Genomic DNA, 25,866 nt, shown 5'->3' on the forward strand with positions numbered 1-25,866 from the left:
TCCAATGTTTCACCCAATTCCTCTAAAGATTTTTAAAAAATAAAATTTAAGTAACCTTTACCCTAACACGGGGCTCGAACTTACAATCTCAAGATCAAGAGTCGTGTGCTCTTCCAGTTGAGACAACCAGGCACTCTCCACCCAATTCTTTTTTTTTTTTTTTTTTTTTCTCCACCCAATTCTTAAAATCCTATGAATTTATTACAAAAGCATTATTTTATTTAAGTAATCTTTTATTTGAAAAAGTAATGTATGAATGCGGTAAATTAAAAATGGCCACAAATTCTTTCTTTGCAACTCCTCCCAATAAGAGATGGAGTCTATTTCCTCAGTCCATGAATCTGCGCTAGCCTTGTGACTTACTTTGACTAACAAAATGCAGCAGAAATGTTATGTGAGTTCCTCTGGGAGTCTGAGCCTCAATAAGCTTTGCAACTTCAGCTCCTGGTCTTTTTGAACATAGGCATTGTATTAAGCTGAGGCTAACTGCTGGAGACAGATGTCTTTCATGACAGCCAGCATTAGTAGCTTAAGTGAGTTTCTCTTAAATTATCCAGTTCTTGTCTGGTCACCAGACAACTGCAACCACATGACCAAGAGAAGACCTTAGGAGAACTGCCCAGCTGAACCCAGCCCTAATTGCTGACCCTTAGAATTGTAACCAAATAAAATAGCTGTTTAGCCACTAAGTTTTGAGATGATTTGTTATACAGCAATAGATAACTGGCATAACATATCTGGTTAAAACATTTTTCAGAACAAGCAAAAAATATCTCTTCCTTCCTTCGAAAAACTTCATTCCCCAACCACAGAGACAAGAGGCATCATAATGGGAGCATATTATATCCAAAGCTCTCTGTCTTGCTTGATTCTCTTAATATAATATTAATTTACTGTATATCATCTATATAAATGGTCACAAAGTATTCCATTATATGGATATAGCATAATTTTTTTAAGCAGGCCCCTTCAAATGGACGTTTAGATGGTTTCTGCTTCTTTTTTTTTTTTATTATTTACAAAGATTGATGCAACGATCATCTTGGCACATATACATCTATGCATACGTGTTAGTGTATCTATAGGAGGTAGGTATGAGGATCAAGAATGGTGCTCCCCCACTCAGATATGTGGAGAATCCACTCCAACAAACTTCTTTCCAATAGCCAGAACTAGCAGGGAAATCCTATGGTCCAGCCAATCCCAATGAGGATCCCTACCAAAAGCAACTTAGTTTTTGCTTAGCTTTTTTGTCTCCCTGCCAAAGTCACTCTATGTTGTCCTCAGTGCTGTGTGTTCCTCCTGGTACACTAAAGCAGGCTTATGACCTTTCACCAAAAGCTATAAATGTCATATCCCTTGCCCAGATATCTAGCCTATGCCAAGAAATCTACCCAAGCTTTCTATGATCACCAATCTCACCATGACCTCTCACAGAGAGCCTACTCCCTAACAAGAGAGCTACCAAACAGGTAAATGCAGATTAAAAAATAATAATGCCTAGCTTTCTCTGTATTACATCCCTAAAAGAATACTCGATTTCACTCGTTCACTCCTCAATTTTAGCTCTCATCTTCTTTTGTGCTCTCCAGAGCCCTTTTTATGGCTGGAGTTTTTCAGCTTTCACTTCTTACACTTTTGGAGCGGCTCGGCCTTCTCCACATGGAAGAAGTGGCTTATAAAGAACACAAACCTCCTATGGCTCTGGTTCAAGGCATATGCCAGCATTCTCCAACCAAAGACTCTTAAATCCTCTCCATTGCCACTTTCCAAAAATACATGAACCCCCAATTATGAGAGACCCAATTTTTGAGTTACCTTACCATTCTGCCTCAGGCTGCTGAAGGTGAATAATACCCAGCATATAGGACCAAGACTTTCTCAGGGCCCTTTCTCCCAGATAAAAGGAAACTTCACTCACATATTCCCAGGTCCTACACCTCAGCATCACTCTTATGCTTTTTTTTTTTCTTTTTAAAGATTTTATTTATTTGTTCAGGAGAGACACACACAGAGAGAGGCAGAGACATAGGCAGAGGGAGAAGCAGGCTCCATGCAGGGAGCCCGATGTGGGACTCGATCCCGGGACTCCAGGGACACACCCTGGGCCAAAGGCAGGCACTCAGCAGCTGAGCCACCCAGGCATCCCTTATGCTTTCATTAATAATGAATTGAGCCCATCCACAAAACAAATAAGACTAGAAAGTAAGTTACCCTCCCACCCTCTCTTGTAGCTAGAAGTGGCCATTGTGTAAGAGTTCTAGTCAATAATGTATACGGGGAAGTCAGCTGGTAGGGTGGTTGTGAAAGTTTGTTCTTTCCTGACAAAAGGGGTGGATGCAGCATGCTCTGCCCTTTCATCCCCTACCTTTTCTCCCTACATTAAATATGAAAGTAATACCTGGAGCTCTGACAGCCATCTTGCAACCATGGGTGATGTATTAATTTTCTATTGCTAAATGACCACAAACTCAATGGTTTAAAAAACATACCTGTTATATTACAGATTTGGAGATCAGAACTTTTTATTTTTTTAATCTTTTTTTTAAGATTTTATTTATTTATTTGAAAGAGTGACAGAGCAAGCATGAACAAGGTGGTAGGGGGGATGGGCAGAGGGAGAGGGAGAAGCATTCATTCCCCCAATGAATGCAGGGTCCCCTCTGAGCAGGGACCCTGGGATCATGACCTGAGCTGAAGGCAGATGCTTAACCACCTGAGCCACCCAGGCACCCCTTCTCCAGCTTTTAGAGCCTGCCTTCATCCTTGGATCATGACTCCTTCCTCCATCTTCAAAATCAGCAGCATAATATCCTCAAATCTCTGTTTCCCTAACCTCTGCTTCCATCAATGCATTTCTTTCTTTGACTCTAACTCTCCTGCCTCCCTCTCATAGGGACCACATGATTACATTAGTCCCACCTGAATAAACCAGGGTAATCTCCCCATCTTAAGGTTCTAAACTAAATCTACAAAGTCCCTATTACAAGAAAAGACATATATATTAAATATATATATTAAATATATTCAGAGGTTCTAAGTATTCAGATATGGGGGGTGGGCTTTATTCTTTCTACCAAAACTAATATATTCATAATTACCAAAAGCTGAGGATGGTGAAATGAAAAGATGGGAAGAGCCCAGATGCTTGATGACATAGAATCACACTACCAGCCCTGACTGGCTACCTCAGATAATTAAATATCTTCATTGTTTAAGTCACCATTCATCATGTTTTCATTTCCTTGCAGCTAACCACATTCTAATTGGTACATTGCTTTCATTGTGAAAGATTTAACATGTTGGATGAAAGGAGATTTTGTTTTGGAAAGTGTTTTGTATGCTTTGGCCATAGTGAATTCCCTGGAACCACCATATTGTTTTGCCTTTGAGCAGTTGTTCTTCCTTTTTATGTTCTTTTTTACTTTCTACCCTCTCTCATGTGTACACCCTTACACCACCCCCATTCATGTGGCTAATTCATACTCTTCATTTTGATCTGTCCTCAGATGTCCCTGCCTGCCCAGAAGTCTTCTCCCTGACTTACCTCTGCTCACTAACATTCTGGCTAGGTATCCTGCCTTGGTGTTTCCATGGTAGCCTGACCCTCTCCAATCATACTATTTCTTTCATATTATGGACTCCTTGTCTTACTTTTGGCTGGATCTAGATGCTAAAGGATATCATCAGGAATCAGTTTCCTTCCACCCATCAGGTCTGTGGTTCTTACTCTTGGCTTTATTCCTGAGCACAGTCTTCCCACAAGGAACAAGATAGCTACCAGTACCTTTAGGCTTACCTTTTACCAACTTGGCAACCTCGATGGAAAGAGAGTCTCTCGGGGCATCTACGTGACTCAGTGGTTGAGCATCTGCCTTTGGCTCAGGTCGTGATCCCGGGGTCCTGGGATCGAGTCCCACATCAGGCTCCCTGCAGGGAGTCTCTCTTTCATGTTTGGTCCAGAAAGGCTGGCCTAGTTCTCATTGTCCTAAATTGGGCCAGGGCTGGGCCATATATGAATTTGTGGAGTAGAGATATGGGGTCAGCCCCAACAGAACCCCAAGAACTGAGAATGAGGGAGAGGAATTTTCACAAAGGAAAATTGAGACTTTGCTACTAGAAAATGAGCAAATAGATACTGGGCAGGCAAAAACTGAAAACCACTGGAGAAGATAATATGTATAATGTTCTTTTCTTGAGTATTTACTATGTTTCAGACACCAGGCTGAGCCATTATTTTATTCATTCAGAATTAGTTACTGAGGGATGCCTGGGTGGCTCAGCAGTTGGGTGTCTGCCTTTGGTTCAGGGCATGATCCCAGGATCCAGAATCAGGGATCAAGTCCAGCATCGGGTTCCCTGTGGGGAGCCTGCTTCTCCCTCTCCCTATGTCTCTTTGTTTATACTGAGGAAAAGACTAAGGCATGGTTAAAAGACTCATTCCAAATCACTAGTCTATGAGAGGCAAGGTTGCACCAATGGAGCAGGTCTTCCTTCTACTTCATCGTTCTGCTCAGTCATCAGGCACCTTTGTGTAGGCAAGATGGAGTAAGAAAACTTGGATAATGGTGCCTATGCTTTGGCAAATAAGTGCGAATCTAAGGGTTTTTCTCAGTCTTCAGTACTCATTAGTTAACAATCTGTCTTATCCTGCTTGGGTTGCTGTAAGAAAATACACAGGCTGAGTAGTTTAAACAACATAAATTTGTTTTTTCATAGCACTGAAGACTAGAAGTCCAGATCAGGGTCTGGCAGGGTAGTTCCTGGTGAGAACTTTCTTCCGGGTTTGTAGATGGCTATCTTCTATGTCCTTAGATGACCTTTCCTCAAGCATGTGTGTATGTGTGTCTGTGCGAGGGTTGAGGGTAGACATGGAATGAATCTGTTGCCTCTTTCTCTTCTTACAAGGTGACCAGTCCTAATTGAGTAGTAGCCCACCCTTATCACCTCATTTAACTTTATCTCCTAAAGACCCTATCTCCAAATACAGTCACATTGGGGGTTAGTACTTTAACATATGAGTTTTGAGGGGGACACAATTCAGTCCACAGGACAGTCCTATTAAAAGTGAGGGGAAGAAACAATGTGTCATCTCAGAAAACATTCTAACCTACCTCCCAAACTCTTTGTGAAGACTTAATTATGAAAATAATTAACTATGGGGAAACTCTTAAGTTTTCATTAGGGCAAAAGAACTCGCAAATCACCTAATAATTCTTGAGTTCTACTATGTGTGCCAGGCACTATTATAAGCACCTTACATGTATTAACTAATTTCATCCTCATATCACATCAGATACTATTTTAATTCTTATTTTATAGACGAAGGAATAGAACCTGTCCAATATCACACAACTAGTAAGGGGCAAGTCTAGGATTCAAACCCAGATAGTCTGGCTCCAGAGCTTGTGCTCTTAACCACAGCTCCATATTACTTATTATAGTTATTTCCAATTTTCTGTGGCAAATAAACAGAGTTATATGAAACAATTGGAAAATAATATATATTTATACAGCTTATTCATGTAAGCAGTTTAGAATAATAATTTTTAAATTAAAACACAAAAATAGAAGCAATTGCCGATGCCTGAGTGGCTCAATTGGAAGACCACACAACTCTTGATCTCAGAGTCATGAGTTTAGCCCCATGTTGGGTTCAGAGACAAATGAATAAATAAATATAAGTTTTTTTTTTTTTAATGGAAACAATTGAACACTACAGCCAACTCAAGCTAGTAATGCATGAAAAAATTATCCCTCCTAAAACTTTGGGGAGTTCTAGCTATTTTCTTATATATAATGAGAACACTGAAATATTGCCAAGCCTTGCCTCCATTAGTAGAATACTGAATGAAAGTCCTTAATAAGGGCACCTGAATGGCTCAATGATTGAGCATCTGCCTTTGACTTGGGTCGTGATCCCAGGATCCTAGGATCAAGTCTTGCATCAAGCTTCCCAAGGGGAGCCTGCTTCTCCCTCTGCCTATGTCTCTGCCTCTCTCTCTCTCTCTCTCATGAATAAATAAATAAAATCCTATAAAATAAAATAAAGTCCTTAATAGTCCTTAATATATCCAACAACAATTTATTTTGTAAATACCAAGTATAATTGAAACCAGAATAACCTCCCCACTAAACTAGGATTACCAATTGTCCCAGTTTGCCTAGGACTATCTTTCTCTTCCAACCCAGAAAATTTGTATCTCTTGTGGAAACAGAAACAACCGTACTCACCCAAACATGTTTTTTGTTCACTATGCCTTTGGTTTTTGGTGCTCAAAAGCCAAAAATTTAGGTTATTTTGTTTCTTCTGGATTCCCTTTCCTGTGGCAGTAGGTGATGGTCTAGTGTGGACTTGAGGGAGGGATAGGATTAAAAAAAAAAAAAGACCAAAATAAATAAATAAATATCTATATATCTAAATTATATATATATATATCATAATATCACAGGAAAGGATATTATGCTAAGTGAAATAAGCCAGACATAGAAAGACAAATACTATATGATCCTATTTATATATGGAATCTAAAAAACTCAAATTAATAACAGAAGCAGAGAGTAAAATAGTTGCCAAGACTGGAAGAGGGTGGGAGGAAATGGAGAAATGTTGGTAAAAGATACAAATGTTCAGTTATAAGATGAATATATGCTAGGGATCTAACTTGCAGTATGGTGATTATAGTTAGTACTGCATTATATACTTCAAACTAGCTAAGAGAGTAAATCTCAAGTGCTCTCAAACACAAACACATACAACAATTGCATCGCAAGAGTCCAAAACATATTTGTAGGAAGCACAATTCTCCTCTGCTGTCCAATCCCCAAATCCATCCATCCAGAGGGATATTTACCCCAACTCCAAGAATTAGCCTGGCTTGGGACAGGTCCTAAAATACCCTCCTCTGCTTCTCCCTACTTGTTTCTCCTCTTTTCTCCCTAGCGCTAGGAAATTTTACATAATTTAGACAGGTGAGACTCTATCTGTTGTTCCAAAATGAGTTGTTAACATAAACTTTTTCCTTGGGTACATAGGCTTTTGACAGGAAAGGAGTCCAGTTCTTTCATAAAGCTTCCTTTCTTTGGCATGACTTTTGCCAAGAACTTCAAAATGTCTGTTTTAAAATTCAAGAACTAAGCAGAAGAGTGCTGGCTCAGTCTGTAGAGCATCTGACTCTTGATCTTGAGGCTGTGAGTTTGAGCCTCATGCTTGGTGTAGCAATTACTTAAAAACGAAATCTTTAGGGGCAGGTACCTGGGTGACTCAGTGGGTTCAGTGTTTCAGGTCTCAATTTCAGGGTCATGAGTTCAAGCCCCACCTTGGGGGTCTGTGCTGGGCATGAAGCCTACTTAAGAAAATAAAAAAATCTTAAAAAAAAAAATTTTAAGGGGAGCCCGAGTGGCTCAGTGGTTTAGCACTGCCTTCAGTCCAGGGCCTGATCCTAGAGACCCGGGATCGAGTCCCACGTCAGGCTCCCTGCATGGAGCCTGCTTCTCCCTCTGCCTGTATCTCTCCCTCTCTCCCTCTCTCTCTGTCTCTCATGAATAAATAAATAAAATCTAAAAAAAAAAAAACTTTTAAAATTTATTTATCTGAGACAGAGAGCTCAGAAGCAGGGGAGAGGGATAGACAGAGAAGCAGTCTCCCCACTGAGCAGGGAGCCTGATGCTGGTCTCACTATCAGGATCCCGGGATCATGACCTGAGCTGCAGGCAGTCACTTAACCAAGTGAGCCATGCAGGTACCCAAAATAAAGTAAAATCTTAAAAAAAAAAAAAAAACTAAGCAGAGACTTTTCTCCATGAATTTCTGCTATAATAAATAATAATACCTAATATACATCATAGTTTATAACAATGGTAATACTTCAGGGCACCTGAGTGGCTCAATGGTTGAGCATCTGCCTTCAGCTCAGGGCATGATCCCAAGGTCCTGGAATCGAGTCCTGCATTGGGCTCCCTGCAGGGAGCCTGCTTCTCCCTCTGCCTATGTCTCTGCCTCTATCTCTGTGTCTCTCATAAATAAATAAATAAATAAAATCTTTAAAAAAATAAAATAATGGTACTACCTCATGGGGTTTTGGTGAGAATTAAATATGTTAGTATGTATAAATTTCCTAACATAAGTTAGTATTCTACAAGTGTTTGCTGGTCATGCACTAATGTAAGCACTTTACATACATTACACACATTTTCACAACTTCGTGAAGTAGGTACTCCTATAATCTCCCCCTTTTTAAAAATATTTTATTTATTTTAAACAATAAAGTTACATGGGCCACATGGCTAGTAAGTGGCAAAGCTGGATTTCAAGCCCAGGCTGCCAGAATCCAAAAGCCTCCACTTTGCCACAATGCTTCTGCCTCAGATAGGAAAGAGGAGTTGCAAAAATTCCGAGGAAAGAAGCAAAGGTTAGCATTTCAAAATATTGCTGCAACACTCTATTTTCAAAAGCACCAGAAAAGATGGGATGATGGATAGATGAAAGGATGAGGGATCCCTGGGTGGCGCAGCGGTTTGGCGCCTGCCTTTGGCCCAGGGCGCGATCCTGGAGACCCGGGATCGAATCCCACGTCGGGCTCCCGGTGCATGGAGCCTGCTTCTCCCTCTGCCTGTGACTCTCTGCCTCTCTCTCTCTCTCTCTCTGTGTGACTATCATAAATAAATAAAAAATTAAAAAAAAAAAAAAAAGAAAGGATGAGTGGTTGAAAATTCTGTGATAGAGCAAGTGTATTAAAATATTAATGGTGGGGGCACCTGCCTGGCTCAGTTGGTGGGACAAGTGACTCTTGATTTCAAGGTTGTGAGTTTAAGCCCCACGTTGGGTGTAGAGATTACTTAAAAAATAAAATCTTTAGGGACGCCTGTGTGGCTCAGTGATTGAGCATCTGCCTTTGGCTCAGGGCATGATCCATGGTCCCAGGATCAAGTTCTGCATTGGGCTTCTCGCAGGGAGCCTCCTTCTCCCTCTGCCTGCGTCTCTGCCTCTCTCTCTATGTCTTTCATGAATGAATGAATAAAATCTTAAAAATAAAAACTTTAAAAAATTTTTTTAAATATTAATGGTAGAATGGTGAGTATACAGATACATGCTGTAAAATTCTTTCAACTTTTCAGGGCACCTGGCTAACTCAATTGGTGGAGCATGTGACTCTTGATCCCAGTGTTATGAGTTCAAGTCCCATATTGGGTGTAGAGATTAAAAAAAAAAAAAACTTAAATCTTAAAAAAAATTCTTTCAACTTTTCTGTGTTTGAAATTCTCCATGATAAAATGTTGAACACACTTTCCCAAATATTACTGCAACATATTTGTATCCTAAGAAGAGACACTGAGGTGCTTTTCTTTAAAAAAAAAAAAAAAATTATATCTCAGCACCTGGGTGGCTCAGTTGGTTAAGCATCTGCCTTTGGCTCAGGCCATGATCCCAGGGGGCCTGGGATTGAGCCCCCCACGGGGATCCTTGCAGAGCCCTCTGTCTCTGCCTCTCTCTCTCTCTCTCTCTCTCTCTCTCTGTTTCTCATGAATAAATAAATCTTAAAAAAAAAATCCATCCTATTCAGCATCCCATTACATATGATAACACACATTTAACTGTGAAATTGTATAGGATAAGCAAAGTGCTATGGGGCTCTGAAATAAGAGCAAGCACATAGACTAGCCTGAAGAGCTCAAAGAAGAAGTCTAAAAATATCCCTCAGATATGTCACTGTGAGTCTTATTTCTATGGATTGTGGCAAGGGGGAGGAAAAAGATTAAATTGCCGTAGTTAGCACAGAAAACAAAGAAGTAGAAGGCTCCTGTGCTAATAATCAATGAATCAACATTTTTAAAGGAGGGTAGTTAGAAGCTGAATGCAAATTATTTAAGCAAATATTTAGATTGTATCCCTGGGCTATTAATGTTAATATAATAATGGGAAACGCTTGGGGATCCGTGGGTGGCTCAGCAGTTTGGCGCCTGCCTTCGGTCCAGGGCATGATCCTGCAGTCCCGGGATCGAGTCCTACACTGGGTTCCATGCACGGGACCTGCTTCTCCCTCTGCCTGTGTCTCTGCCTCTCTGTGTGTGTGTGTCTCTCATGAATAAATAAATAAAATCTTAAAAAAAAATAATGGGAAAAGCTAACACTTATTGAATGCTGATAGGCCCAGGACTATTCTAAGCATTTTACATGTTTTAATTCACTTAATCCTCTCACTATGAGGGTAGGTTCTATGACTGTCCCCATTTTTCAGATAAGGTAACTAAGGCACAGAGAGTTTAAGTAAATTGTGTAAGGCAACACAGATGAAAGTGATGAAGTCCAAATTTGAAATTAGGTAAATTCATTTCCACACCTGTGCTCTTAACCACTCCCTTATACTGTCTCTCGGTAGGGTTTTAAGTAGTTCATTCATAATCTTTCTCTTTCCCATCTAAATTTAGAACCAACTGAGGAGTAGACACAGGAGTCAGAGACAAGAAATAGTAGTTCTATTTCTTTTCTTTTTTTTTAAGATTTTATTTATTTATTCATGAGAGACACATACACAGAGACAGAGAGAGATGCAGAGACACAGACAGAGGAAGAAGTAGGCTCCTGCAGGGAGCCCAACACAGAACTCGATCCCAGGTCTCCAGGATCACGCCCTGGGCCAAAGGCAGGTGCTGAACCACTGAGCCATACAGGGATCCCCTCTATTTCTAATGAAATCTAAATTAAGTGATGTGCAACCAAGTGAACTTGCTAACAGCTGCTAAATGAGTGAGATTTACCTACATACCTACCTACCTACCTACTTACCTGTTTGGTGTTTGGGGAGAGAAAATAGCTGAGATCTCAACCACAAGTAAGGGCACGTTTTGCTAAGGTCATAGTATGACAGAGGTTGAAAACCTGAATGTGTCCTCTCCGAGAGCAGGCAAATCCAAAATGTGCAGGACTGGCTGATCTACAAATGCTTAGCTCCTTCTCCTAAATTCACTAAACAGATAAGTCCTCCTTCCTCCCTCAGGGCTGGAGTGAATAAGTGGTAAAGGTTCGAGGTGCCTGCATGGCTCAGTTGGTTAAGTGAGACTATTGGTTTTGGCTCAGGTCATGATCTCAGGATCATGAGACTGAGTCCTGTGTTGGGCTCCTGCTTAGCTTGGAGTCTGCTTGAGATTCTGTCTCCCTCTGCCCCTCCCCTGCTCACAGTCGAATGCTCATGTGCACACATCCTTTCTCTAAAAAATAAATAAAATCTAAAAAAAAAAAAAAAGTGGTAAAGGTTCACATGTCCTCAAATGAAAATTCCTCCCCATGTAAATAGTAGGAAATAAGTATTTTCTCACCTAGCACTTCTCAATCAGGGGCAACCGGGCAGCTTAGTTGGTCGAGTGTCAACTCTGGATTTTGGTTCAGGTCATGATCTTGGGGTCGTGGGATTGAGCCCCAAGTCAGGCTCTGCACAAGGTGGGGAATCTGCTTGTCTTTCTGTGCTGTTTCCCCCGCTGACTCTCTCTCTCAAATAAATAAAATCTTAACAAAAAATCAGCTGTATCAGATGAAAAAAATACTGGCTACATAGATGAATAATGTGAGGGTTTCCCAAAAAGTGTATATAGTATTTGAAACTGAGGTACCCTTACAAGGGCCTGGAGTACAGAAATCTAAATGGAAGAACTCTTCCCAAAGCAGTATCTAATTTAGATAATCCACTTAAAGTGCTAAACACATTTCCTGGGTTGTCGTAAGTGGTCAATTAACCAATCTTCTTACCTTCTATCATTATTGTTGTGATTGTTGTTCTGTACACAGCTATAATTCACTTTCTGTGTGAGAACACAGAATAAAAACATTTAAATGGTTGACCAAGCCTTGTCCAGATTACAGAAACATTTTACATTTTATAGCACTGTGAATTTTGCAGACCACTTTAACATATATTATTGCATTTGATTCCCAGAACAACCCTGGTAAGGCAGATATTACAACGAAAATTGCATTTTGTGCAGGAGTTAGATTATAAAGTAACATGTAAGGTAAAAAATCAAATATAGTAAAAATTAGTCACAAAATCCCTTAAAGTTGCCCTTAACTATATGCCTTAACAAGCATACAATCTCTCTATTGATCAAATAGTTAGCTTTTTCTCCATTGTTAGGTTGATGTCCCTTTGTTTGAAGTCTAGATGTAATCGCTAGTTTGCATTTAGGAGCCATGTTGTACAAAAATATAAGAGCAGTATATTTAAACACTGAGATCCCATCCCATTTTCTGTAGCAAGATGCTCACATTACAAAATACATGAAGGAACTGAGACTGTGTGCAACTTCACACCACCCATATACCTTTCCCTGTGTTTCATGCCCATTGAAGAGAACTAAAGGCAGTTTCACATTTTAATAGTTTTTCATTCTTTCTCATACTTTTTAAGTGATATTTGCTTTAGTTTAAGTAAGCCAAATAGACAAAGGTCTCAACTAAATTATCATAATTTGAGGTTTCAAGTGACTTAGTCAAGATCACTAAGCAGCAAAACCCAGTGAATCTTATTTCTATCACATCTTCCTTTAACTATATGATATGACATCTTCCCATTAACCAGACAGTATAACTGAGATGATCTTTACAAGCTCAGAATTAGGTGTTTGCCTTATCAGATCCAATCTAGGCAGAAAGTGACTTCTCCTAGTGAAATCTTAGTGCAGATCTAGAAAAATGTTAAAATTAGTCCACCTAGACCCGAGCTCAGCAAAGACATAAGGCACATGGCCTTGTTCTTGTGAAAGTGCTATCATATCTTTAATGACTATTGTCAAGACCTCTCATCCACAAGACTGAAAAATATCCTGAAAGTGAAAAAGTGATTTACCAAGTGGCACTACAGAGTAAATTGTTTCACATTTGTTAAGTTGTGAGAACACAAAAATGATACCTCGCTCAAACAGATAGAAGGGACAGTGGTATCAGCAACTTCATTTTTAAATATGAAATGTGACAACTATTGGTATATGATATCAAAGAAAAAATAAAGGTAGCCTCATGAAAATATGAGTGCTATAAAATCAGCAAAACTGTAAAGTAATAATAGCCATCATTTTTGAGCACTCCAAATACATTATCACAGTAAATCTTCATATTGTGATCCCCATTTTATAGATAAGAAAACTGAGCTTTAGACAGACTAAATAACTTTGATGAAAATTATATTCAGAAAATGGTAGAGCCAGGATTTGACAGGACTATTAGATTCAAAGCTCATAGTCTTTCCAGAATATCATTCTGCACCTTGAATAATAAACCTTCTTAGCAAGGGAATCGATTCTGAAAATACAGCTTAGCTCTCTTATACAGTAAGTTTTTAGCTCTCAAAATTTAATAAAGTTTTTCCTTATACTTCATCTCACCTATGTAAGAGTATTTAAAAGCAATAACTGGGGATCCCTGGGTGGTGCAGCGGTTTAGCGCCTGCCTTTGGCCCAGGGCGCGATCCTGGAGACCCGGGATCGAATCCCACGTCGGGCTCCCGGTGCATGGAGCCTGCTTCTCCCTCTGCCTGTGTCTCTGCCTCTCTCTCTCTCTGTGTATCTCTGAAGAATAAATAAATAAAGTCTTAAAAAAATAAATAAATAAAAGCAATAACTGTAACCCATTAAGTTCTTTTATTGAATATACTGTACCAAAATGATGGTTCCCAAAGTGGAGGATGGATTCACTCTCAGGATCCTGTGGGGGAGGTCTTCAATTTATTCATGGGGCCCCATGGATGGTGGTAGTAGAGAAGGGGTGATTTAGTCCTCTACCTTAAACTACAATATATACTATCAATATCAGAGTAAAGGAGTCATTAAACAGCTAGAGAAAATAAAATAAAATAAAATAAACAGCTAGAGGTTTGAGTGACAGATGTCTTGGAAAAACATATCTTAAACAAAGACAAAAATGAAATTAAGGTTTTAAAAAATCTCTAAATTTTTAAACAGTACTCAAAAAACTCTTTTGGCTAAAACTTTAAAATTGTGGTTATAATACTACAATTCTTTCTCTCAGCTAAATTTTCAATAGTAATCTTTACATGGGCAAATATAGAGTCCACCAGATACTTCGAAGTTCAATGTCAGGACTAGGACTAGGAATTAGTCTTGTCTTTTAATCCAATCTATTAATACTTGCACTTGATTCCCTCCAGCAACAAGAGCAACTTTATCATAAAGCCATAATTCCTGATGCATGTGGAAAGGTGATGCTGTTGAAGTACCATCAATAAAGCAGATGTTTCTCAGTGGTTGTGATTAATTTGTGCTGATCTTGATACCACCTTGCTCTTGTAACCAACATTTACATTTGCAAGATGGTAGAATTTGAGAGATGGCTGACTGGGATAATCTGTAACAATGGCAGAAGAAGAAGCTAACTGGGCTATATAAAGACTAAATCAATAGAGACCACACAAACTAGATACAAATTTGAAAAAAATTGCATTAAGTGTATAAAACTAAAGAGCATGTTATATACATATATATATATATATATATATATATATATATATAAAATATCTTATTTAATTACTCATGAGAGACACAGAGATACGTAGGCAGAGGGAAAAGTAGGCTTCATGCAGGGAGCCCGATGTGGGACTCGATCCCAAGGACTCCAGGATCATGCCCTGAGCCAAAGGTAGTCGCTCAACCTTTGAGTCACCCAGGCATCCCAAGAGCGTGTTATCTTGATTCCAATATGAGGGCAATAGTCAAATAATCTGGGATTTTCCTTTTTTCTTCTTTGTATTAAATAGCAAAATCCATATGAATATTTTTCAGAGAAGATATCTAGTTTCATATGGTGAAGGTCGGGATGACTGACAGGTAAGAGATAACTGTTATGCCAATGGTCATAGCAATGAAAGACAAATTAAATGATCTGTTTAACTATTTAAAGATTTTTTTTTTGTTTGTTTGGTTGGTTAAAACAACATGAGATTCTAACAACCATCTCACAAAACTTTTACTGCCAGTATTTTCTGAACCCAATCCTAGGAGGGGTGACGGTAACTAGGACTTTCCAAGTGAATCTCAGAACAAGGCTCCTGGACAGTCCTAGAACATGTATACTGAATATAGAACCCTAATGCTTTCTCAAAGCTTTATTTAGCTTTTGCTCAGTTTTCCCCACAAACAATAGTTTTCATGGAAAAGCCAAACCACAGTAAATGTTGTTTCTACATAAAGAAACCCAACAGTTGATAATATGAACAACTTATATGGTCATCTTTAATAATAAAATCTAAGCAAATGACTCTCAAATCCTCTATATTTTACTAAATAAACAAACCAGTTCTATAAAAGAGAGACAGTGTAGCAAATAAAGATGCCCCCAGAAGTGATGAATGTTTGGAGAAGTTTGATTCCTCTTCCACTGGAAGAAATGAAGCAGAATCTTGCTGAAAACTCAAGTGCTCTAGAGGAGGTTCCCATTAGGTTGGAGGTGGAACTGTCTGATGACATTTCATGTAAGAGAAGGCAGAGAAGGGGCAGTCCCAATGGCCCAGCCGTTTGGCGCCATAGAATCCTGGAGACCCAGGATTGAGTCCCACGTCAGGCTCCCTGCATGGAGCCTGCTTCTCTCTCTGCCTGTGTGTCTCTGCCTCTCTCTCTGTGTCTGTCTTGAATGAATAAATAAAATCTTAAAAAGAGAGAGAGAGAGAGAAGGCAGAGAAAACATTCCAGAAAATCAAATTATATTATGAAGCTGACATGTCTTATACCTTTTAGATCTCTAATAAATAGTTTTAAAATTCCTTCATTTAAAATATTAATATAGGGCAGCCCCGGTGGCACAGAGGTTTAGCGCAGCCTGCAGACCTGGGCGTTATCCTGGGGACCTGGGATTGAGTCCCATGGCGGGCTTTCTGCGTGGAGCCTGCTTCTCCCTCTGCCTGTGTCTTTGCCTCTCTCTATATATATGTCTCTCATGCATAAATAAATAAAATCTTTTTAAAAATAAAAATAAAATATTAATAAGGTTTTGGGCAGCCCACGTGGCTTAGTGGTTTAGCTCTGCCTTCAGCCCAGGGTGTGACCCTGAAGACCTGGAATGGAGTCCCATGTCGGGTTCCCTGCATGGAGCCTGCTTCTCCCTCTGCCTGTGTCTCTGCCTCTCTCTCTGTGTCTCTCACGAATAAATAAATAAAATCTTAAAAAAAAAAAAAAAAAAAGATAACATGGTTTGGGACACCTGGGTGGCTCAGTGGTTGGGCATCTGCCTTCGGCTCAGGGCATGATCCCAGTCCAGGGTTTGAGTCCTGCATAGGGGTCCCTGCGAGGAGCCTGCTTCTCCCTCTGTCTCTGCCTCTCTCTCTCTTTCTCTCTCTCTCTCTCTCTGTGTGTGTCTGTCTCATGAATAAAAAAAAATTAACATGGTGTTTATAAAAGCATTATCATAAAGAAGGGGACTGAAGAAAAGGAATGGGAAGAAAATAGTCCCCCACACTCTTGAGAAAGACCTGTTTTGATCAATTAACAGCTTTCCTCATCCTCATACCCACGGTCCTCGCTTGTCATTTGCTAGGCAAAACATTTTAGCTGTCCCTTTTGTGCTAGGCAATGTCAGACAGTAAGAAACTCACAGGGTATCTACGACAACGGTTCATTGGTTGGCCAAGTGGGCTCCAACGAGGTGCAACTAACCAGGGCTGCGAGGTTCTGTAAGGCTTCCTGGAGGAGGCGCTGCCTCCCCCCCCCCAGGTGGAGCTTGAGGGCAAAGAGAACATTTAGGGTTTGGATTTGCTCTGGCGCTGACCCCAAAGCTCTCTGCGATACCAGGCACACGCCCCTTGCAGAATAGGGTAACGGGCAAAATGTGTGGCTGATCTTTAGGAGAAAACGGAGTCTCGCTTACCATGTGTCGAGAGGAGAGAGTTGCAAGGGATAGAAGGAGGAAAAGAAGCAAAGCTCCCCTCTTCAATAAGGGGCGCACGGCAGCCCCTGTTGCCAGATCCCGGGAAGGGACGTTGCAAACGCCAAGTCGGCTCCAGAGGGAGCGGCCAGAGGAGACCTTGCCGCGCACTGGCGGCCGCGCGAGCAGGCCCGAGGTGGCGACCCTCGGGTCGTCCGCCACCCGGGCCGGGTCTCCGGAGTCCTCGCGACCCTCCTTTTGCGACTCGCCAGGGCTGTGGCCTCACTAGAACGTAGTGAACTTGCTCTGGGTTTCCCAGAGATCGCAGGCTGCGGTCCCAGGCCGCCCGAGTCCCCCCGGCGGGTCCACATCGCGCGTCGCGAGCCTCCCGGAGCGCCGGCCAGTGGGGCGCCGCGGGGGAGGGCCGGGAGGACAGTCCCCACCACGCCCCTCGCTGCCCCCGGCCCGCGGCCGGCATCTTTCCCGGAGGGGTTTTCTCCCTAATTAATTCAAATTCTCTTCTTCCCTCCCTTCAGACAGGGGGAGCTGGAGTCCCGCAGGCCGAGTCCTCGCGGCTGGCGCAAAGGTGGACCCACAGAGGGAGGGGCTTGGGGGGCCCTGGGGACCGGCTGCAGACACGGGAGCGCAGTGGACGCGCGGCTGACTGCGGGGCGAGGGGAGTTGCGGGCCTGGGGTTCCCGCCTCCTTTCTTCCCTTCCCAAATCACGCGCCAAAAAGAACCTCGAGCCGTCGGTCTCCGCAGAACCGACCAGGGCTGGGCTAGCGGTGCACCGGCGGGTTGGGGCGGAGCGGGCTTCAGGTCCTCGGAGACGCCCCAAGGCTCTAGGTCTTGGGTCTTCCCCAAGCTGAGTCCCGCCCCGCCCAGCGCTTCCCTGGGTTGGTCTTTTTTCTTTTCTCTACTCTTGCCAACCTGACTTGCCCCCATGGTTCGCTTTTTCCTTTCCTCAAATGAACATCCTTCCCTGGTATGTGGAGAACACACACCCCCCCCCCCGAGTATTTCCATAGCTTACACTTGGCTGCTGAGTGACCTTGGGGAAGTCCCAGAACCTTCCGGGGCTATGTGAATAGAGGGGAGGGTGTTCTGTAGGACTGTTTTTCTGAAGATGACTCCGAAATGCAGCCCGGAGGGTCAAGGGAATGAAAGTGTTCCATCCTCCTCCCCACCTTGCCACCGATTGGAAGAAGCTGTGTGCGTGAACACAACATCATCTGGAAAAGAAGGGCTTCGGTATGGGTTTTATATTAAAATAGGGAAGGGGATTAATGTAATCCTTATTTTGAGAAATTCTGTTGTAAGACACCCCCTCAAGAAGTAAAAAATAAATAAATAAATAAGATGACAATGCTTTCTTCATGGATGATTTTGCAACATTTCTTTTCAAATTTTGTTCTATGCACCCGCCCTCCTTGGCTGGTCTTGCTTCTGGGGAGCAAAGAATGGCCTGTACATTCCTAAGAGGGCAAGGGGAGGAGATGGTAATGGTTAAGAGAGAAGTTGGCTCTGGGTATAACTCTGCCAACTGTTAGAGGGAGGCAAAGAGAGGGTGGTCTTTTATGTGACTTTAGGATCTGGTTACCTTTAATTCACCCCCCGAAGCCCATGTTTTACACTAATGGGCATCTGTCAGCGAAGGGCTCCTGTTTCCCCACTTGCCTCAGATGGTGCAGGCAAAGGGGCAAATAGCAAAGTGGACCATTCAGCCAGAAAGAAATATGCCAGGCCTCTGGAGCTGGCCTGAGGATTTCTCCTCAGGCCCAAACCATAGTGGAAGAACTCAAGACCAGGAGGAGGTCCACCTTTTAAAAGCCCCTTCTGACCAGCCTCTTTTGCTCCATCCTTCCAGGCAGCAGGGGACTGGAATAGGTTCTTTGACCCCTCTTAGAAAAAACCATTTTTCACACCTAAAATCGAGTTTTTCAAAACCAAACAGTGTTAGTGCTTGGAATAGAGTTGTTTTCTCTGTCCAGAAGCCATTAGAAATACCAAGCAAACTCCTTACATCCCTTTTAGCTCTTTACAATTTATAAAACATTTTTCACTGACACCAACTCACCTAATCCTGTAAGCCCAAGCATCAGATGGACTCCTCATTCTCTCTCTCTTTTTAAAATTTTATTTATTTATTCATGAGAGACACACAGAGGGAGAGAGAGAGAGAGAGAGAGAGAGGCAGACACAGGCAGAGGGAGAAGCAGGCTCCATCCAGGGACTCGACCCTGATCACGCCCTGGGCTGCAGGAGGCGCTAAACCACTGAGCCACCTTGAGCCACCCGGGCTGCCCACTCCTCATTCTCATTGTAGAGGTAAAGAAATGAAGAGACTCAAAGAAACCAAGCAGCTTGTCCAAAGTCAGTCACAAAATGCCTAATCCCTGATTGAAACCCACCTCTGCAAGGTCTCTGTCATTCCATTGCTTCCTATCATCCCTTCCCATGAAATAGGTACCCAATCCCTCATGACTGGGCTTGGGCACCCTAAGAATGCTCTTCCAACACCCATCCCTTCCACCCCTCCCAGTGAGGAGAACATTGACTAATTCATGCTGCAGTTTGCCACAATCATAGTGGAGTCCAATGGACACATGACTTTGGAATTGGCTTTCAGATCACATTCTCTTCCAGACAGTTCTTCAAGGAACCCACGTTAACCACCCCCCATCAGCCTTTCATGTTCTCCTCACTGACAAGACTCTTCCAATAAACCATATAAAATAAATAACCTCAAGTATAATTCTTAATTGCTACCAAGTCGATGTTTCCTCATCACTAAACTTTATTGCTTCCCAATCTTTAAGACAAACTTCCCTCGGGACTCTGTCCCTTTCAGGAGACAGGCCGAGGAAAGCTGCTTCTCCAAGATTCTACCTGCATGTCCCAGACCCAGAGGATGAACAAGGGTGCCAGGTTGTTCAGAGGCTGCAAGACCAGGGGAGGCCTCGGAGGGTTGGAGCTGGATGCTAGGAGACAAAATGGGTAAGTTTTCCATCTGCTCGTCGCCCCCTACAGGCAACATCCGCCATCGCAGCGAGAGCCCATCACAGTCCGTGCAAGGGTCTTGCTCTAGTCTAGGTTCCTATTTCCCTGGACCTCCGGATTCACCCATTCCCCGAGGAGCTGCATGCAGGGACCCCATTCGGGGACTCGGTCCCGGAGAAGTTCTAAGGACTACAGGCCTCGGGACTGGATTGACTTTCTAGAAATGAGTGCTGGAGGAGGTGGAAACCAGTTTAAATTCGTGTGTAGCCGAAAGCTAAAAATCTCTCTCCCATAAAAATCAACCAGCTTCCTTTTTTTTTTTTATTACAAATAAATCTGCCTAAGTGGAATAAAAAGCAGATATCAGTCTTGTTGCCTTTAAATCTCAATGTAAAAAAGGGATTTCAGTGTCTTTCATCGCTGATGCCCGCGTTCATATCAAGGGAGTTTCAACCCTCCCCCCCCACCCCCCACCACCAAATGCTTGCGTTCATCGTATATATTTGCATTTTCCCTTCTGCTCTACACCTTCGTGGTTTAAAAAGCTTAAACCAAAAAGAGCTTTTCAAAGGGGTACAGTCAGGTCTATCGCCCAGACATCTGCCAGCACTTTAAACAGCCGCTGTCCAGTTTGGGGTCTGCATCTGGGAGTCTCCTATTCTCCAGGAAATAAAGGAAGGGGACCATGTCCAGGCTCTAGTTCAAGGTTGAGAAGCGGCTAGAAGGAAAGTTGCCGGCAGATTCCTCCTCTACTCCCTGCCGCCTAATGCATCTCTGGAAAAAGCCCTGCGGATCTCAAGCGGCGGCTTGTGGCCGAGTGTCAAGCTGCGAGCTCAGGCTCGGCCGGTATTGCTGCTATGCGTGGAAATATGAGCGAGTAATTTTATAAGTAACAAAGGATCAGGGATGGAATGAGGCCTCTGTTATCCAATGTCATTTAGAAGCCTTGGATCAGCAGCTTCTTGAGGCTAAAAGTGAATTCAAGAAGCCCTGCCTTTCCCTTTTCCCAGGGGTGTCAGCTAAAATTAGAAATAACCTCTATGTGTTTGCAATCATGTACCATTTGCTGTTTGTGTAAAAACCGATTAGCCAGACACAACTGTGAAACAACTTGTTACTTTTATAGCTGCAACACACAAACAAATTTAGATCCGTTTAGTTTTCCTTGTAAAAGGAGATTAGAAGGGACCCGCCCGGAGACTGTGTGGTCCATAATCTCTTCTCCGTGAAGGTTACTGTTGCTCCCGTTCGGCCGCGGTTGATTATCAGGTTCTTGTTTATCAAGTTAAACTATCTCACCCCCGGCAGCCTGTTTTATTTTAGGACCCTGATCCAAGAGGAATGTTTACTCAGGACACAATAATGTTTACTGTTTACCAGGAAAACAGATTCGGTATTTTCGAAGACGTGTCTTTCAAAGCGACTCCCTAGCTCACGCCGACAGCAGAGAAATAAGGCTCGGATCCGAAGCCGGAAGGCATCTCCACGACCAAGAGCCGAGGCTGACGCCATCGGCTGGGACTAGCCGTGTTTTGCAAGCAGGACGCGCGTAGGGCCGAGCTGACAGCACTGCTAGCCGGTCCAGTTTTGGAAAGCGATTTCGCATAAGTAATTTAACAGCTAAATTAATTACAAAATAATTAGAATTGATGCCGTTTGAGGATAAGTTGGTGGTGATGGGAAACGGCCTTCTTCTAGATGTTTCATTTCTACATTAATACTTTTAAGGTTGCAACAGCCGATCTACGAGGACATCTCCCCATTCCTGCCCTATGATCTCTCACTTCCCACTAACCTAGACTATGGTTTACTCTCTTAAAGTTTTAAAAAGAGGGGAATAAAGGGGGGGACGGGGGATGTGCACCTGTTTTTTAAGACTGTTAAGGCCACTATTCCTTGGCCTTTCGAAACCCTGCGGGTTGGAGAAGAGGCATTTATAGGAATCCTTCAGGAATCAAAATTATGTTGTAGATTTATTGCCATAGGAAAGGGGTATCTTATTTTCAAAGTATTGTGATAGAATAAGAACTGTCTTATTGATCAGGTTAATATAGGTAATACAGTTACACTGCAAAAATTAAACTGCCGTCACATACATTTTAAAAAAAAGTTTATTTGCCACTTCCACTTAATGAAAATTAATAAATTTTTGAAATTAAGATTTGAATGCTAAAATGGGGCATGTTTGTAATTTACATTCCTTAGAAAGGGTAATTGAAATGACCAAGAACTCATTATGAAAGACAAAAGTCTGGTATTAAAAAAAAAAAATCAAAAGATCATTCTGTTCTGTTGTTCACACTTAGGTTGGTTTTTTAAAAAATGGCAGCTTATTCTATCTAAAGAAATACCTGATCATTCAGACTTAATGGATTGGTATGAATGAGATCATCACCCACATTCCAATTTTATGTGAAATCTAAAAGAAAAACGTTAATATGATATAAACTAGGCATTCTTTCCTTTCTCCAATTAAATTTTTCATACATTCAAATTATGCATAGCTAAGTTTGAAAGGGTCGTTACTTGAAACTCCTCGAATTTCTGGTAAAGATAAAAATACAAATACAATATTAAAATATTGTCGTTTACCTCAGACATCTAAATAAAACACTAGGGAGAACATTTTAAAAATTTATTTACAAAGTTGTGTACAACACGATGGAATAACATTTAGAATACCATATATATTCATTCATATATAAACAGACTTTTATAATAGAATGACACTTTTCGCCTTTTGAAAATTTTTTATATTTAAAATCTCCCAACGTCTCTATACATTTTTTTTCTCACATAAAACTGCGGAGAGTGAACCTTCAAAAAAAATGAAAGTTCAGAGCTCTAAATCTACTGAATTTTTTTTCTTAAAAAAATAAGAACCCCAAAAGGAAAGTCAATAATTTTTATACAAATATGTACAAAGAATTTCCCTCCCAGCCCCACGGTACTGAGGGCAGGAGCCGTCGGGGTACATTTTTTGGAAAATTCAGTTTTCGGTTTTACCTGTACGGAAAGCTATTCCCGGCGGGCGGGCGGGCGGGCGGCGAGAGTTTGCTCCGCCAGCCTAGGTGTGCGCGAAGGGGTGGAGGCCGCCGAAGGTCGGTGTTGAGGGGTCGGGGGGGGGGGGGGGAGGAAATGGAGGAGAGGCAGAGTCCGGGATTGGGCAGGGGGGCCGGGCCCGGGGCGGGGCGCGCAGACCAGGAGTGCAGCGGCCGGCGCGGGCCGCCGTCCGGCCCGCGGCCCCAGCCTTCGGCGCGTCCCTATTGAGCCGGCCACTTTGCTTGCGCGGCGGCGGCGGCGGCGGCGGCGGCCGAGGCTGCGGGCTGCAGGAACTGTCCAGAGAGCGGCACGCTCAGGATGGGCGCGATGGTGGCCGTCGTCCGGCTCAGCGACAGCGGCTGGTGCGTGGCCATGAGCGCCGCGGACTGCACGGCCCCGGGCGGCCGTAGGAAGGACTGCGCCGCGCCGCCGCCCCCGCCGCCCCCAGTGCCCCCAGTTACCCCGGCGCCCCCAGCGCCCGCTGCCGAGCCCCCGGGCGCCGCGGGGCCCCCGCCGATGATGTTTTCGATGCTGAACGACGGCCGGGCGCTCGGCTCGGACTTGATCAGCGACGCCGTGGTGCCCGCAGCGCCCGCCGTGCCCGCGGCGGCCGCGGCGGCGCCCAGGCTATTCAGCTGCAGCTGCAGGCCCGGGCCGAGCTGCGAGCCGAAGGCGGCCGCTTTGCGGCCCAGCTCGCCCGAGGGCAGCAGCGGCACGGCGGGCGGCAGCACGGGGGCCACCGGCGGCAACGCGTACGGGTACTGGAGCGCCGCCGCCGCCGCCGCGGCCGCCGCGGCCGCCGGGTGAGAGTAGGCGCCGGCCGCGGCCGCGGGGTGCAGGCCGTAGGGGCGGCCGTAGGGCCCCGCGGCGCCCGCAGCCGCCGCCAGGCTGTAAGCGCCGAAGCTCTGCATCATGAGCGCCGTCTGCTCGCGCAGGTGCTCCTGCTGGTGGCGCTTGAAGCGTTTCCGGCGCCGCAGGAAGCTGCCGTTGTCGAACATGTCCTCGGACTGCGGGTCCAGGGTCCAGTAGTTGCCCTTGCCCGGGTTGCCCGGCTCGCGGGGGATCTTGACGAAGCAGTCGTTGAGCGAGAGGTTGTGGCGGATGCTGTTCTGCCAGGCGGGGAACTTCTCCCGGTAGTAGGGGAAGCGGTTGCTAATGAACTCGCAGATGCCGCTCAGGGTCAGCTTCTTCTGCGGGCTCTGCAGGATGGCCATGGTGATGAGCGCGATGTAGGAGTAGGGCGGCTTCACCAGGCTGTTCTTGGGCTTGCTGGGGGCCAGGCCGCCCGCCGCGCCGCCGCCCGCGCCCGGCCCGCCGCCGCCGCCGCCGCCGCCGCCGCTCCCGCCGCCCTCCTCGCCGCCCACGCCGCCCTTGCAGCCGTCCGCTTCGGGAGCGCCCGCCTCGCCCCCTGGCCCAGCCCCGGCTCCAGTCGCCTCTTTGGGCAGCGCCAGGGGCTGCTGGTGCGGCGGCTGGGGCTGCCCGTGGAGGGGTGCCGCCGGCGTCACCTCGTCCGCCTCGTCCAGGCGCAGCTCCGCCGGCCCCACGGGGCTGTCGCAGCCCGCGTCGCTGTCTTTCTCCTCCAGCCCGTCGTCGCCCTCGCCCACCACATCGATGTCCACGTCCTCGGCCGTCAGCACCGTCTGGCCGGACATGTCGCTGGCGCTGCCGCCGCCGGAGAGGGTCATCCCTCCTCGGGGTTGGTGGCGGCGGCGGGCGATGGGAGTCGTCAGGGGCTGCCGCCGAGCTCCGGGGAAGGGGGTCTGGGGTGCTCCCGAGAGAGGGGAGGGGGGCGTGGGTGGCTCGGGGCCCTCCCGGCTGGGCTCACACTCGGCAGCCCGGCATCGCGCGGCGCGGGCGCTGGCGTCCGCCCCCCGCGGCCGCGCTCCTCAAACTCCGGCCGTCCCTGGCGCTCGGTACTAGGCGCTCGATGCCGCTCCCGGCCGCGGCGGCTGCTCCGCGCCGCGCCCCCCGCCCCCTCACTTGGCCCGCCTTCCTCGGCCTCTGGCCGGGGCGCCGAGAGCTACAGCGGTGCGGACGGGCGCGGGACGCCGGGCGCCGAGCAGCTCGGGAGGGCGCGGGCAGGGGCGAGGGGGGGCAGGGGGTGTCGGGGACGCCGAGCCCCCGTAGTCGAAAGTCCCGTTTTAAGGACTGGCCTGATAGATTACTTTCTACTTAAAGATCCAGCGGGAGGCGGGGCCACGTGACCGCGCGTGACGTCAGGGCCGCGGCGGAGCCGGCCAAACTCAAGTTGGTTCGGGGAATTGTCAACAAAGGGACGAGGGACGCGCAACTCGGCGCCGCACGGTGCGCCGGCATCCCGCGGGCCCGCCCTGGGCCCCCAGCCTAGCTGGAGCCCGGCGCGGGGCTCCGGGGAGCCCACGGGTGTGAGTGCCGGAGGGTGGGCGTGGGCGAGTGAGGGCGTGGGCTCGGGGCGCCCGCGGGACCCGGCAGCTCTCGCCGCTCTGCGCTCCCTGCCCCCTCTCCCTTCCCCTCCCCCTTTGCCTGCACTCCTTAGGCTGGGACTGGGCAACATAGAGTGAGATTCCCATCCCCCCTGCCCCCCTTTTAAAGAAAACTTAGTAGTCTCTGTTTTGTTTTGGGGGTTTGATTCTTTTTAGCTCTCCAATAAGGGCGGCGCACCCGGCTCCGTCTTGCTGATTAGGCTTCAGAACCTCCCCCCACTCCCGCCTCAGTGCTTTTTCTGCGGAGACACCTACTGAGGGGACAAGTTCCCTGTCCCCCAAAGCCAAAGCACCCGGGTCCTGCCTTCGCTTTCCCCGCTCGATGTGGGCGTGTTGTTTATATATATATATGTATGTATATATCCCTCCCCCGCGCGGCCACAGCGGCATCAGCTGGGGTTCCCGAAGGTCAGAAAATAGTTATTGATTAATCTATTAGAATAGTTGCGGAGAGAAATAAAAACGACGTAAAATAACAGGGAACCTATAAATAAGAGGCC

The 25,866-nt window shown here is 45.2% G+C and overlaps 1 protein-coding gene across 1 annotated transcript; it reads right to left on the minus strand.

Moving 5' to 3' along the window:
- Positions 1-22,524: 22,524 nt before the first annotated feature.
- On the minus strand, positions 22,525-24,716 carry FOXD3 (forkhead box D3). Its single transcript, XM_041769880.1, has one exon. The coding sequence runs from the start codon at positions 24,587-24,589 to the stop codon at positions 23,126-23,128; it is 1,464 nt and encodes a 487-aa protein (XP_041625814.1). The 5' UTR covers positions 24,590-24,716; the 3' UTR covers positions 22,525-23,125.
- Between the last annotated feature and the right edge of the window lie 1,150 nt (positions 24,717-25,866).

Source organism: Vulpes lagopus, chromosome 10, assembly GCF_018345385.1.
Source record: "Vulpes lagopus strain Blue_001 chromosome 10, ASM1834538v1, whole genome shotgun sequence".
NCBI classification, from domain to species: Eukaryota; Metazoa; Chordata; class Mammalia; order Carnivora; family Canidae; genus Vulpes; species Vulpes lagopus.

What these genes read in the sequence shown, in the direction of transcription:
- FOXD3 (XM_041769880.1), bottom strand. Translation starts at nt 24,589, where the DNA reads ATGACCCTCTCCGGCGGCGGCAGCGCCAGCGACATGTCCGGCCAGACG.